This window comes from Nerophis lumbriciformis, linkage group LG10 (assembly GCF_033978685.3).
Source record: "Nerophis lumbriciformis linkage group LG10, RoL_Nlum_v2.1, whole genome shotgun sequence".
In the NCBI taxonomy this organism is placed as follows: Eukaryota; Metazoa; Chordata; class Actinopteri; order Syngnathiformes; family Syngnathidae; genus Nerophis; species Nerophis lumbriciformis.
Window position 1 is genome coordinate 39,275,692 of NC_084557.2, and position 16,435 is coordinate 39,292,126.

General features: G+C 40.3%; 1 protein-coding gene across 2 annotated transcripts in view; it reads right to left on the reverse strand.

Annotated features, from left to right (window-relative positions):
- LOC133612316 (protein shisa-like-1a) overlaps positions 1-16,435 on the reverse strand; it is an 84,233-nt gene that overhangs the window by 28,432 nt on the left and 39,366 nt on the right. For both annotated transcript variants that reach the window (XM_061969617.2, XM_061969616.2), the window contains exons 2-3: positions 5,374-5,563; positions 1,585-1,798 (exon numbers count right to left, since the gene is read on the reverse strand). In XM_061969617.2, coding sequence (XP_061825601.1) covers positions 1,585-1,798; positions 5,374-5,425 — 266 coding nt within the window. In that variant the 5' untranslated portion in view covers positions 5,426-5,563. The remainder of the gene's footprint in view (positions 1-1,584; positions 1,799-5,373; positions 5,564-16,435) is intronic.

The following is a 16,435-nucleotide window of genomic DNA, read 5'->3' on the forward strand; positions in this document are numbered from 1 at the left end:
ACCACATAATAATTGTACGTATATTTATTTTTTGTCAGTTATTTATGAACCCCTTCTTATGCCCTACTGAGTACTTATTTTTCTAATCAGTCTGACCTAAGCCTTGATAATAATCTTTGTTATTAGCACATGGTTTTCATATCATTTGACAAGGTTGTAAACTGTAAGTAGGTTAGATAATTTTAATGACATATGATTAAAGAGATTAAAGAAATTATGTTAATATTAGAGCGGGCTCAGACCCATCTGTTGTGGAAAAGTTGGGCCCCGAGGACAAAAGGAGGAAGAACCCCTGCTTTAATCACAAGTTGCTCATTGAGATGATAACGAGAAAAAAGCAGTATATATGCTATTATCAAATACTTCTTGGTCATATATGTATTTGATAACATTAAGACAAAATACATTTGGAGATTTTCTTGTACATGCACTATCCTTATCTCCTCCATTTTGTCTGAAAGTGATATTGGAAATATATTATTCATACTGTCAGCCGCATTCATTCATTCAAACATAGCTAACAAAACATGGTAGTGACATGCATCTGCCAGCTCACGATCACTCCCACTTTCTCTCAGTGTGGCGAGTCACGGTACTAAGTGGCTCGAGCGTACAGTGCCTATAGTTTAAATTATAGTTCGATTATTAAGAATGATGATGTCACACTTCCATTACAAAACATTAAACAGATTCTATGGTGTAGAAACTATACATTCATAGCGTAAAAATATCCTTGCAAGCATTATTTTGGTGCCATTGTGACAAGCAGACCAGCCAGTAAGCCACGCCCTCATCGTCTTCATCTTCCACACAGACCGGCAAGAAAGGCAAACCCAGAAGCCTTGGTGGCTTGGTGTGTAAATTTAGTGATTTTTACTCATGCAAATGTTCAAAAAATAATTGTAATCATACAGAAAATATATGTATAACAAAGTTTAATGGGCAAATATTAATCTTTTTTTTATTATTATTTTTTTATAAAGGGACCTGCCGACCCTGACCGCACGTCCCTGCTTTGTGTTCAAAGAGAGCTTTTTAACTTCTGATAATATCATTATAAAACATACTTCCTAAACATAATGAGTTTTCCAATTTGGCAAATAACAGTTGTCGCATGTTTACATTTAATGCCGCGCTCCTTAGATGAATAAACGCTGGGCTATAATTCGAGCATTCATATTATTTGCAATTTTTTTAAAGCACATTTTTCTTTTGTTTCTGCAAATTTTTCAGCAGCTTGCAAAAAACATGTTCCGTAGTTGAAACCAGGGCAAGTGTGTACATTCGCCAAGGCCAGAGGAAAGAAAATTGCTTTGGCATGTTATTACAGACCTGGGCTCAATATGTTATGATTTATTCCACTATCATGTTCCAGTTCCTGTCCTACAGAAGTTCAAATGTAGGAATTCATACGAGTTTCCTCCAGGGATAATGATATTGTTTTGCACCTAAATAATCCATCTGACTTTTTAGCCATCTTTGCAATGAGCACAGTGTAGTGGTAGTAAAAGTTTGCAGTCTAGAAAGTGCTACATGACATGCTTGTAAAAAAAAAAAAAAAAAAAAGAACTGCTCATGACTCACTTGTGTGAATAGCCATCAGCGCTGGTGGTGAGGTTGATCTGCATGACCATCTGGAACTCGGTGTCGTTGCAGCAGTACTTGAAGGCGGTGTTGTTGTGGTGGCAGCAGAACATGTAGGTCTTGTTGTCTGACAGGCGGGGGCAGTGGAAGCCGAAGTGGTAGCGCCCCTTGTGGTCAGAATAGGGCTCGCACACTCGGTAATGAGCGGAGAGCGCTGCAACGGCGGTAGAGTTGAGATGGGGAAAAAATGCTGTATATATTTACAGTACTGTTATTATGAGGCTCGCCTAGGCCTGGACGATATTGCCTTTTTTTAATATCGCAATATTTTAAGGCCATATCGCGATTCACGATATATATCTCAATATTTTGCCTTAGCCTTGAATGAACACTTGATGCATATAATCACAGTAGTATGATGATTCTATGTGTCTACATTAAAACATTCTTCTTCATACTGCATTAATATATGCTACTTTTAAACTTTCATGCAGAAAAAATCACTATTTTTTTCATATGGTGTTGATCTGGAAATGTTTGCCTCGGCATTTTGATGGTGTGGACGTGTGGCACCGAACAGAGGTATTGACGTGCAAAGTAAGTCCTCTTCCTTGTCTAGCGGGTGACTTTTCAAATGATGCTACATATTAGCAGTGTAGCTGAGTGTCCTGGGTTCGCCTATACAGTGTACTTATCTAATAAAATAATAAACGGGAGACATTAGAGCAGGTTCGGTAGCCACCGCTTCTTTAATGTCAACATCACACACCTCCTTCCACAACCACACACACCCTACGTCACAACCCTACGGCAACTCTGGAGGGACAAAACTCCTCCTCCTTACCTAACACACTCCGGTAACTTGGGACACCCTGAACAGTTTGTTACAGCAGTAGTGCTACTTTTTATAGCAAAGCTTTTGCCCCACACTTGACAAATTACGGTTGTCTGTTCGACATCTTCCCACTTGAAGCCAAACCACTGCCAGACGATGGACCCCCTGCTGTTTTTTGGGGGAATTAATTATTCCTCCATTTGTCACCAGATTCGCACCTTCTTTCTCTTGTATTCGCGCTCGCACCACTCCGCTAGCATCACAGCTAACGTTAGCCATGCTGCTACCTCTCTGCTCGGGGAGGGCGTATACATATGTGTGACGTATGTCGTGACAGTCTGTGACGTGTGTAAGAAGGTGCGCTTGTCTGTCTGTGAGAAGGAGAGACTGGAAAGAGGAGGAGAGCCTGTAGTGTATTAAAAGCAACTGCGTGAGAACGTATACTCGATATCACGATATAGTCATTTTCTATATCGCACAGAGACAAACCCGCTATATATATCGCGTATATCGATATATCGCCCAGCCCTAGGCTCGCCTTTTAATGCAATATTTTTTTAAGTGCATTTCTGCATTTGCTTTCATCGTTGGAGCTTAAAATTCAGCAAACAATTCAGATCAAGGTTCACTCGTACAGCCGGCTGATAGAAGCCTTTCAGTCAGCGTTTGGAAAATAGATTATCTCTTTCAGGTTAGATTGAATCGAATTTTTAATTCTTTTTATCAGCAAACTGAATTGAATGGGGCAGAAAAGGAGAAGATGAGACGCAAGGGAGGACTTGTGTAGTAACAAAGCGTTACGTTTGGGCTTTTCGCTCCCTTTGGGGACGACATTGGAGAACGTGCGCGCTCTGTCCCATAGATCCTCTCACACATTAAAAGACGGACTGAGCTGGCAAAAATTTACATTTAATTTGAATAATGAGGGGTTTTAAAAAAAAAAAGGAAGTGTCATAAAGGTCGCTGGAATGAACAACAGCTGGCCGTAAACGCACTTGCTTCATAAAACACGCCCCTGGTGTTGTGGTGGAGATGCACTTGCACCTTACACCAATAATGAACATTTGACGTGTGTTTCACCTAAATATGCTTATTTGCAGAATGCACATGGCTAGAGTAAAAGCGTTCCCATTGGATTAGGGTTTCCTGGTTCACATCATGAAGAAAAAACACTTTTTGTCATTGGACATGGTACCTATCCAGATGAGCCTACCCCATATATACGCCAGGACTTCAAGGAGGGGAACAAAACAAAAAAAGAATGTGCTACACATCTTGAATAATTTCAGCAGTCCATACACAATAGTGTCCTCTATATGTTTCTAATTTCAACTGGAAATGTCTTCCTCTTATATCAAGTACAGTGGAAACTTGATTCAAAACTATAGGCCAAATAAAAACATGATTTGGTCTACAAACTTTTTATCTGTATACAAACGTTTCAACCCAATGTGTGCCATTTTGTGCCCGATAGCACATCCGTTGTGGGCGGGCTGATCGATCTCTGGTGCTCATTGCTCATTCAGTCAGCAGACTGATGCTTTTAGTTACTGTGCTACTGTGTGTGCTTTAAAAAAAATGTCTAATCATTGTAGTGACATGGCTTTTAAAGTTAGGGAGTTTTGTAATTTCAAAGTGTGACTGCCCCACAGGCTAGTGACAGTGTGTGTGCATGTCAGCAGGGCGCCTCCATTTACGGAGTTGTTGTTTTAACTTAAATAGAAAGTTGATTGCATTAACGGGGGGCGTAGCCAGTGCCAGCAACTTGAGGGTTTCCAGGTTCGCCATCCTAGTCACTGCTGTTGTGTCCATGGGCACCTGCTCCCAGTGCCACCCACACTGCTCTAAATGTAGCTTAAAGATGTAAAGCGCTTTGAGTCTCTAAAGAAAAGCGCAATATATTGTGTTCAAAATGTACAAACTTTTACTAAAATATGGACTTTTGTCCAGACTGGAACCCATTATTCATGTTTCTTATGGATGAATGTGCTTCAATATACAAACTTTTCTATTGAAGAACCCTGTTTAAGAACTAATTACGTTTGTAAATCGAGGTTACACTGTGCTCTTAAATGTCCCACAATTGACTTTGTAAATAAATAAAAAATCAGGCTTCACTACACATCTGACAATGAATCTTCAACCTCTGCCAACTATATGTGAGTGATCTGCAGACGTGAAAGCAGTAAGTTTTGTAATTTTGCTTCTCTCCACATAATAGGCTAACTAATCGTTGTTATTTTGTCGTTGTGGCTTGTCCAGCCCTTTGAGACACTCGTGATTTAGGGCTATATAAGTAAACATTGATTGATTGATTTCTGGTCAAATGTAATGTTAGCATTGTAGCTAACATAGCTATGCTAGTGTTGCTAACGTTTTTGTCCCACTGTCCTACTTTTTAATGCTATGTTGTTTGTGATGTATTTAATCTATCACAGTGATTCTCAAATAGTGGTACTAGTACATGGGCTCCATCTAGTGGTACGCCAAAGAAACACTTCATTAAATATTCCAACACAGTGCTACTGTTCAAACTGTGTGTAGGGCCAAAAATATGATATATACTTGTTAAATCAAACCTAACCCTTGTTCTTAATGCATGGTTGGGCCTACTATGCTCCTGTATTTTAATGTTGGTCATTTTGGTGGTGTTTTCTGAGGTGGTACTGATCTGTTATGTGCAAATTACAGTGTATATGTAAGGGAGTGGGTAATAGCACTTCTCGGAGACACACACACTTTTGGAGAGGAACGCAACTCAGTGTTTTTACAAACAGAGCTTATTAAAAGCTCTTGTCTAAATTCCAAAATCAAGGCTAGATTAATACACTATTGTGGCACTTCAAATTGGTCAAAAATAGTTTATCGTTGATAAAAAGGTGTGTCTCTATACTTTTGTTTGTGTCTTGTAAGTATGGACCTTCTAAAAAGCAAAGAACAAGTGAAGTGTTGACCTGCAGTGGACAGAAGAAGGAAGATGAGTGACTGTCGACTGGTGATAGTCATCTTCTCGTCGTCATGTGAGAAAGGAGGGCTGCTGCAGTAGGCAGGGAACAGATCTACTTCAGCTTGAACTGGTCATCCTCTGCGTGCTGAGGGCTCTTCTCACATGACTGCTGTTGATGATGCTGGGAGTGAGGACCCCTGATGGGGAAGACACGATGATTAGATTTGGAGGGTTTCCTGGAAGGAACTGCATGCTGTGGCAGTCAGCGCCCATGGTTTGTTCTAGAAGCTGCCTGTTGGTGTGTAAATAACAGGGTGACTCCAATGCTACACTGGCAGCAGCAACACCACTCGAATGCCTTCTAATATCAATCAATAGCCAGAACTGCGTCAGATGGTGGCGCAGCAGATTGTTTTTTACATTTTATGTCTATTACACTTGTGAGGCCATGTTACTTATTAGGAAAATTCAATTTCAGGTGCCATGCTATGCAATAAGGCCTAATATGCCAAATTCCAATATGCCTAAGACACAGAAGTTTTCAAAATGTGATACCTGCCAGAAGACTGCAAAATAACTCAATGTGAACAGTGAAAGTACAAACTGTAGCTCGTTATAGCATGTAAGCGCTAACCAGCACACATGTGTCATTACGTCAGATGATGTGAATAAAATCGTGTGGGATGAGTACCCAATTCAGTACTTTTACCTAACCCCTGCTTATTTGATGTCCCACTAGATCAGGGGTGCTCACACTTTTTCTGCAGGCGAGCTACTTCTCAATTGATCAAGTCGTGGGGATCTACCTCATTCATATATATAATATATATTTACTTATTTATGAAATATATGTTTTTGTTAACAAGTTAAAGGTGTTTAATGATAATGCAAGCATGTTTAACACATATAGTTAATATTGTTAATAAATTAAAGGTGTTTAATGATAATACAAGATGGATCCTGCGTACCACTAGCAGTATGTGTACAACAGTTTGAGAATCACGCCTTTTGTCTAAACGCTGTGTTTTAGTCTTTTTACAGTGGACACACTATGACTTTACACATTGACGGAAGTACTTACCGTATTTTTCAGACTATACGTCGCACTTAAAATCCTTTCATTTTCTCAAAAATCGACAGTGCGCCTTATAACCCAGCGCGCCTAAAGGACGGAATAATTCTGGTTGTGCTTACTGACTTGGAAGCTATTTTCTTTGGTGCATGGTGTAATGCAGTCACACATAAGATACGTGTGGACTGCAATATGACGCCAATAAACAACACTAAAACGTTCAATGTTCCACTGAGAATATAGAACATTACACACGGCGCTCAAAAATCTCTTCAAATGTTTTAGTGCAAATTTGGTAAGCTACAAAGCCGCACCGCTTGATGGATTGTTGGAGCATTACGACGAGTCAGTCGTAACTCCATAGGTAAAAAAGTTGGTTTTGCGCTTCCGGTTTGATGAGGTAGAGGGCAGACGTGCGAGAGGAGGGCTCCGGTCAAACTTTTCATTTACTCTTTAAAGTCTAACTACTTTACGGTGTTTTTTTCTGGCTGACGCATCCCTTATTTTTGTGCGAAATAGTGTGGTTATTGTGACATAATGAGCAACTCGAAGACAAAACCGACAACAACAACAACTCGAGCAGCGAGCGTCTCAGCTAAGTTAGCTAACATGGCGGCCGCAGCAGCAGCTTCAGGGTCTGAAGATAAGAGAGCCGAACTCGAGGGTCAATCTGACCCAGTCACCAAGAACGACATTGAGGGTCTCCTCAATAAACAGCGAGATAGCTTCAAGGCGGACATGGCTTTTCTGATTCAACAGTCGACTGAGTCCCTGAAGCTGTCAGTCGATTTATTAGGACAACAGGTGACGTCATTTAACAGCCGTCTGACTAAAACCGAAGTCACAGTGGGTGAAAACTTTGAAAAACTCACCGAGATGGAAGCCGCTGTGAAGTCTTTACAGTCCCAAACTACGGTGCTCCTGGAACGAGTGGACGACCTCGAGAATCGGTCCCGCCGCTCTAATTTGAGGATTATCAACATCCCAGAGGGAAGCGAGAAAGAACAAGATCCGACCAAATTTGCGTCGGACTTACTAATGGCGATAACGGGTCCTGATGTTTTCACCAGCCCACCGGAGATAGAGAGAGCTCACCGCTCCCTCGGTCCCAGACCACTAGATGCTGGCGCCGGAAAACCGCGGACTTTCATCGTTAAATTCCTCCGTTTCCAAGAGAAAGAAAAAGTACTCAGATGGGCCAGACAACATAAATTGGATTACCGCGGCACCGAGCTGAGAGTTTACCCGGACATCAGCCCTGCTTTGGCCAAGAAACGAGCTGCTTTCAACCCCATCAAAAATGCGCTCTACCTGAGAGGAATTAAATTCCGCTTGCTGCACCCTGCCCGTCTCCAGGTCTCCTTCAGAAATGAAAACTTGTACTTTGATTCTCCACAAAAAGCCCAGGACTTCTACGACGAACGCATCGCTCCCACAGGTTAGTGGAAGATGACTTTGTATGGAAGACGTTTCAGGCCAAAAATACGTTGAAGAGGACATTAACGGGTGCGTCAGAAAAACAATGGACATTGTTTATCCAAGCTTGCAGGCAACTAATCATCCTGTTGTGCAACTTATTTGAGGTATGGTTATAACTGTCGGTCAATTTCTGCACTGCAACCTTTTTTCTTTCTTTTTTTTTCTCCTCTTTCCTTTTTTTTTTTTTTTTTTCCCTTTTTTTTTGTTTTTCCTTCTTTCCCTATTTCTTAAAAGTTATGACTTACTTAAATATTGTAAATTGATATTTTTATTTCTCTACTTTCTCTAATTTTTCCAGTTTGAAACTGACACTTACCAGGGGTTACTTGTGTTATTATTATTATTATTATTATTATTATTATCATCATTTATTTATTTATTTTTCCCCCATTATTATTTTCTATATATAATTCTGTTGCCAATATGGTGCTTATTTCTATTTAAGTGGCACCCACTGTACATTATAGACACATTTGCAGATAAAGGAGCCCTATCCGCTCGGTGATATTAGTTCACGGATTAATGTCGTACGGAAGTAATAGAGTTTATGGAGTCCCGCTGCTAGTTCTAGTTCTTAGGACAAGCGTTGGTTTAGGAGGGTTTATTTGTTCCTCGTTTCTATGGGTTTTGTTTTGAGGTTTTTGTGTGTTAGGTCCTACAAATTAGTTTTTTCTTTCAGTCCTGTCTGTATGTTAATACCACTTCCTTCTACAAGGCATTGTGTCATCTCACCATATTTTTTACAAATGTGATTATGGCTAATACGAACAAAAAAGGGTTATCTTGCTTGAGATTTGTTTCTTGGAACGTTAAAGGGATCAACGGCCCAGTCAAAAGAGGTAGAGTATTTTCCCATTTAAAACACCTTAAAACTGAAATTGCTTTCCTACAAGAGACTCATCTGACCACTAAGGATCACCATAGATTAAAGGCCGCATGGGTTGGACAATTTTTTCACTCAAATTTTAGCAGTAAAGCAAGGGGTACAGCTATTTTAATACACAAAAGAACCCAATTTAGCCCAACAAATGTCATAACTGACCATCAAGGTCGTTTTGTAATAGTCTCAGGTTCTCTTAATAATATGCCTGTTGTCCTGGCCAACCTTTATGCACCCAATTGGGATGATGAAGCATTTATTAGGAAAGTGTTTTCATTTTTGCCAGACCTCAGTTCCCATCGTTTAATATTGGGGGGGGACCTGAACTGTGCAATAGACCCGTTGCTAGACAAATCTAGTCCAAGGCAGGGCCCCCCATTAAAAATGGCCAAAACAATTTCAAAACTCATGGGTCAAATAGGAGGTGTGGACCCGTGGCGTTTTCTTTACCCAGATAAAAAACAATTCTCTTTTTACTCCCAGGTTCATAAAACTTTTTCAAGGATTGACTATTTTTTCATAGATGATAATCTCCTTCCGGCTGTCGACAATGTAGAATATTCAACAATAGTGATATCTGACCATGCTCCATTGTTACTTGATCTTTCGTTTACACTCTTAAAAAAAACGCAGACTCCATGGAGGTTTAATTGCATACTACTCAATGATGACGGATTCTGCAAAACAATTTCCAAAGTGATAGATGATTTTCTTGTCACCAACAACTCTACTCCCATATCCCCGTCTTTACTCTGGGAGACATTAAAGGTGGTAGTCCGGGGAGAGATTATTTCTTATTCAGCAAGACAAAACAAATCGAGAAGACAAAAACAGGAACAGCTCATGGAAAGTATAACAGAATTGGACAGACAGCTATCAGTATCTCCACACCCTGAACTGGTTAAAGATAGACAAAATCTGCAAATGAACTATAATTTATTGTCAACACAAGAAACTGAAAAATTACTCTTACGATCGCGTGGCTTCCTGTACGAGCACGGTGAGAAGGCAGGGCGCCATCTATCACGCCAAATTAAAAGTCAGTCAGTATCTCGGCAAATTCGACAAATTAGAACCCCCACAGATGATCTTACAGTCATTCCTTCAGTCATTAATGACACCTTCAAATCATTCTACTCTGAATTATATACTTCACAATGCGCTGCTGATAAAACAATCATGATGAGTTTCCTGGATAACTTGAAATTCCCATCCATAACTACTACTCAAGAGAGCGCTGTGGATCAACCTTTAGTAATCCGGGAAATTGTAGATTCAATTAAACTAATGCAGAGCGGCAAGGCCCCTGGCCCAGATGGCTATCCTATAGAGTTCTATAAAAAAATTTCAGATAAACTGACTCCTCTCCTTTTAAATATGTACAATGACTCTCTGGACCGGGGTACCCTGCCTCGAACTCTCACCGAAGCGTCAATAACTTTATTACTAAAACCGGGCAAAGTAGATTCCGATTGTAGTTCTTATCGTCCCATCTCTCTCTTAAACGCTGACTATAAGATTTTAGCTAAAGTACTGGCCCTTCGCCTTGAATCAATTTTACCAAACATCATATCACCTGACCAAACTGGGTTTATGAAAAACCGGCACTCTTTTTCCAACATTCGTTGCCTTCTTAACATTATTTTTTCTCCAGCATCCGAGGAGACGCCAGAAGTGGTGGTCTCTTTAGATGCGGAGAAAGCTTTCGACAGGGTGGAGTGGGGATATTTATTGGAGGTCTTAAAGAGGTTCAACATTGGGTCCAAATATATATCTTGGATAGCACTTCTATACTCTTCTCCTAGGGCTGCTGTAAGCACAAATGGGATGTTATCCCAATTTTTCACACTTGGCAGAGGTACACGCCAGGGGTGCCCTCTAAGCCCATTGTTATTCGTTACTGCAATCGAACCCTTGTCCATTGCCCTTAAAACGGCTGGTATCAGTAAAGGAATCCATAGATGCGGTCTAGAACACACACATTCTCTATACGCTGATGATTTACTATTGTTTATATCTGATCCAATCTCTACCATTCCAAAGATTATTGAATTGCTAAACAATTTTGGATCATTCTCTGGCTATAAACTGAATTTCGCTAAGAGTGAATGCTTCCCTGTGAATAATTTAGCCCTTGAGATCCCTGATGGATATTTCCCATTTAAGATGTCCAGGAACAGCTTCAAATACTTAGGTGTACATATTTGTCGTAAGTTACCAGCTCTCTACAAGGACAATTTTCCACCTCTAATCGACAAACTTAAATTAGATTTGGAAAGGTGGAATGATTTACACATAACTATAGCTGGCAGGGTAAACTGCATCAAAATGAATGTGCTTCCTCGATTTTTGTACCTGTTTCAATGTTTGCCTATCTTTTTACCCAATTCCTTTTTTTGCATAATAAACAAACTAATTTCATCTTTTATATGGAAAGGCAAGAATCCCAGGATTAGGAGAGAGTTCCTGCAAAGGCATAGGTCCGTAGGTGGTTTATCACTCCCTAATCTAAAATACTACTATTGGGCAGCTAACATACACAAAGTGACTCTCTGGATCCAAGAACCTGAATTAATCTGGTGCAAGTCTGAAGCTAGTTCCTGTTCTACCTCTCTCCTGGATCTGCTTACATCAAAATTACCTTATCGACCATCCCAATTTACTTGTAGTCCAATTGTCATTTCTACCCTTAGAATCTGGTCTCAATTTAGAAATACTTTCGGCCTGCAGGGCTTATCCAACCACAGCCCCATTCATAATAACCACCTCTTCCTCCCTCCCAACACAGATGTAGCGTTTTCTCTATGGAAGCAGTCAAGCCTTAGCAGGCTAAAGGACTTATATATTGGTGATGTCTTCGCTAGTTTCAGTGAACTGTGTGAAAAATTTGACCTACCAAAATCTCACCTATTTCGATACTTTCAGGTTCGTAATTTTGTTAAATTAAATAGTTTCTCTTTCCCTAATACTCCACCTAATTCGCTAATTGACTCAATTTTAGATATTCCCACAAATCAGAAAGGCCTAATCTCCAAAATCTACATCTTAATATCCCAGTTTGGTAAAACGTCTCTTGATAAAATCAGAGGGAGTTGGGAAGAAGAGCTTGGCAGATCTATAGATGATGGAGATTGGGATTCTGCCTTAACCCAAATTAATAACAGTACATCCTGTTCAAGGCTTAATTTAATACAATTTAAGGTTGTCCATCGTATTTATTTTACTAATTCCAAACTCTCCAAAATATACCCCAATATCTCGGATACTTGTAACAGATGTTACATGTCACCTGCAAATATGACGCACATGTTTTGGTCTTGTCCCCATTTGCTGGATTATTGGACAACTATTTTCAAACACCTTGCTAAGGCATTGGATTTAAATCTGACACCATGTGCAGAAATGGCTATTTTTGGGACGGTATCAGATCCCCAAATAAGGAGAAAATGTAAGGATAGTATCGCCTTTGCATCCTTATTAGCACGTAGGAGAATTTTGCTGGAGTGGAAGTCACCAGTCTGCCCCAAAGCCTCCTTATGGCTTAAAGACCTTATGATGTATTTAGATCTGGAGAAAATAAAGTTCAATCTTAGGGGGGCACCTGGGAAGTTTTATTCTGTTTGGGGCTGTGTGGTTGACTACATAGCTAAATTAAAGACGCTACAGGACACATGAAAAGTTCACCTTTCATAAACCAGCTTCCTTTTTGGTAGTTTTTTTTTTGTTTTGTTTTTATTTATTTATATTTATTCTGGGTGTATATTTACTATCTGCCTATGTTGAGAAGAAAGTGATGTACTAATTATTTTCCATTTGTGACTGTACCTTTAACTTACTGTATGTAGGACCTGGGGGGGTGGGGGCTATGTGTGTATGGGGTATGTGTCGGGTTGTTGTTCTTGGAAGTGGGTGGGAAAAAAAGGGGAAAATGTGACTACTGTTCTATTGTATATTGTAATACCTGTCAAATTTAATAAAAACATTTATTAAAAAAAAAAAAAGAAAAAAAAAGTTGGTTTTGCATAACGGGTCCCCTTTAAATATAAAGACTGCTGAGCCTCCTGTAGGACAGTTTATATATGAGAACTTTCTAAACAATGGGATCTTTGCTTGCATTCCGACACTAATCAATATTCTGCTGCACAAGCACTAGGACTAATTGATGCTCCCTTTAACCGTCAATATAATAAAGTGATTATTGTTCACTTGGAGGACATCACAGCATCACTCTAAAAGTCTATGCACTGGATCATGTATGAGCTCACCAGAAGAGATTCACAGCCAAGATCCCGTGATGATCACTAGCACTGGGAGTGTGCAAAAAACATGTCACCGATACTGTACGCACTTATTCATTTTTTTATTAGCAGTGTTGATGTGATGCACTAATCAAACAGTGCACACGTTGATTATTCATTGGAAGCTGGAGTGACGAACAGGTCCTCCTTTGTATGATCAGTCGTTAACTGAAAACATTTCCCAGATCAAGTATTCTAAATAAAGACCAAGAGACTGTTTTGGTCTGGTGGCTTGATGTTGCCTGGGAGACATTTACGTCATGTGAGGGGATGAGTGTAACATCAATTAATTAGCCGTAGTAAAACGAGTACAGTGCGGCGTAAAAAGAAAAAACATGGTTGCCATAGCACCATAAAGGCTGGGTCATTGTGCACTGCAGACACCTAACTGCACGGGTGGCCTGTTTCTGCTTCACACCGCTAATGCTTTGTTAGCTTTGCGAGCGCACATGAGAGAGCGGTTATAAAGTCTGCTTGCTGTGTTCCTACCTGCTGAGAGCTGCCACGGAAGACATTCTGCCTTCGCCGCGCTTACTCTATTGGTCTGCCAACTCTTTGAATAGCCAAGGCCGACTGGAAGATAATAGCCAGATTTGTCGGGAAATACCCCACACCTGATTGTATCTATGATGGAGGTTGTACAATTTGTAAGTTGCGCAAAATAGACAATTTAAATTATATAAATAGGCCAACGATAGGGTTTTTAATTCTATCGTTATATGGTGACAATGATTGTTTAAGACACATTTTAGCGCCTCAACGCACTGTGGCATTCTCGCTTAGCATAGTGCAAAGCCACTTCCAAGTAGGGCTGGGCAATCTGGCAAAAGAAAAACGATCGAGATTAATATCACATTTTTAGCAGATTGTCCAGCGAAGGATTTTACCGAGTACCGCATGTTTACTATCTTGAAACAAACATGGAGGTAATATCTATGATTGTGTTAACGAGAGGTGCAGTACAGGTAACCCACGCTACACTCCATACCTGGTTTTAGAGCCACGGTGTGGCTACTTTTTTGATATATTTTGTGGGGGTAAAGAGAACAACTTTTCGTCCACTCAGTTATTTTGTTTTTTTGCTTGTCGTCACACAAACATTCTGCAGTAAACGAAGTATAATTGGTGTAGTGAATACTATAAGACTTTTATTTCAAGTTAACATTTACCAAACAACACTTTCAAATGGTAAATTATTATTTGTATTCTCTTATTACTTGTGTATACAAGTAAAAAGAGTATATATGTATATATATATATATATATATATATATATATATATATATATATATATGTATATATATATATATATATAATGGATGGATGGATGGATATATATATATATATATATATATATATATATATATATATATATATATATATATACATACATACATACAGTACATACATATATACATACATACATACATACAAACCCCGTTTCCATATGAGTTGGGAAATTGTGTTAGATGTAAATATAAACGGAATACAATGATTTGCAAATCCTTTTCAACCCATATTCAATTGAATGCACTACAAAGACAAGATATTTGATGTTCAAACTCATAAACGTTTTTTTTTTTTGCAAATAATAATTAACTTAGAATGTCATGGCTGCAACATGTGCCAAAGTAGTTGGGAAAGGGCATGTTCACCACTGTGTTAAATGGCCTTTCATTTTAACAACACTGAGGAGACACATTTTTTAAGCTTCTCAGGTTGAATTCTTTCACATTCTTGCTTGATGTACAGCTTAAGTTGTTCAACAGTCCGGGGGTCTCCGTTGTGGTATTTTAGGCTTCATAATGCGCCACACATTTTCAATGGGAGACAAGTCTGCACTACAGGCAGGCCAGTCTAGTACCCGCACTCTTTTACTATGAAGCCACGTTGATGTAACACGTGGCTTGGCATTGTCTTGCTGAAATAAGCAGGGGCGTCCATGGTAACGTTTCTTGGTGTTACGGCTCAGGCTCCTGCCAACGCCGCTCATCCGTCTGTGCGCACCTCGGGACACGCCCACGGGTGCGCACATCCAGGGACGCGCCGCGCGAGTCCCCGCCCTGCAGCAGCCACCAGCTGCAATCACTCACCGGCAATCTACACTCCTGGGTCTGATGAGGGCAAGCTCAATAAAGGACCAGTGGACCCAAGGATCGGGGCGGGAACTTAGTTTTCTCATGGTGTACCGTAAGCAACAAGCTTTATGCTCGATTCATGTTTCCTCTCCGTGCCTTGATTTGTCCCTTGTCTTCTCCCGTGTCCCCGCAGTACCCTCCGTCGCCTGTAAAGTGAGCTGTGCGTCTCACTTTCGCCTGGATCTCCCTCTGGACTCTGACTGCCTCCTTCGTTCCTAGACCTTTCTCTCGCCCCTGGATTCTGACGCCTCACTGTCGCCCCGGATCATCTGCCTGCCTCTTGGACCCCTTTTGCCTTGCCCTATTTGGACTTGTCTGCTCCCTCATCCAACAGAACGGTAATACACAACAGCTAACTACACACATAGTCTAACACCACTCACTCGAGGGTTTTGTCACACACTCCATTTCATTAGTTTAGTTTATATTAGTATTGTTTGTTATTATTATATATATTGAATATACAATATATATATATAATAAATAATTGTACATACTTACCCCCTGGTGTCTGTTTGCCGTCACCTCCCCTTAGTCCAACCATAACACTTGGATTGCAACATATGTTGCTCCAAAACCTGTATGTACCTTTCAGCATTAATGGCGCCTTCACAGATGTGTAAGTTACCCATGTCTTGGGCACTAATTCACCCCCATATCATCACAGATGCTGGCTTGTCAACTTTGCGCCTATAACAATCCGGATGGTTCTTTTCCTCTTTGGTCCGGAGGACACGACGTCCAAAGTTTCCAAAAACAATTTGAAATGTGGACTCGTCAGACCACAGAACACTTTTCCACTTTGTACCAGTCCATCTTAGATGAGCTCAGGCCCAGCAAAGCCGACGGCGTTTCTGGGTGTTGTTGATAAACGGTTTTCGCCTTGCGTTTTAACTTGCACTTACAGATGTAGCGACCAACTGTAGTTACTGACAGTGGGTTTCTGAAGTGTTCCTGAGCCCATGTGGTGATATCCTTTACACACTGATGTCGCTTGTTGATGCAGTACAGTGCCTGAGGGATCGAAGGTCACGGACTTAGCTGCTTACGTGCAGTGATTTCTCCAGATTCTCTGAACCCTTTGATGATATTACGGACCGTAGATGGTGAAATCCCTAAATTCCTTGCAATAGCTGGTTGAGAAAGGTTTTTCCTAAACTGTTCAACAATTTGCTCACGCATTTGTAGACAAAGTGGTGACA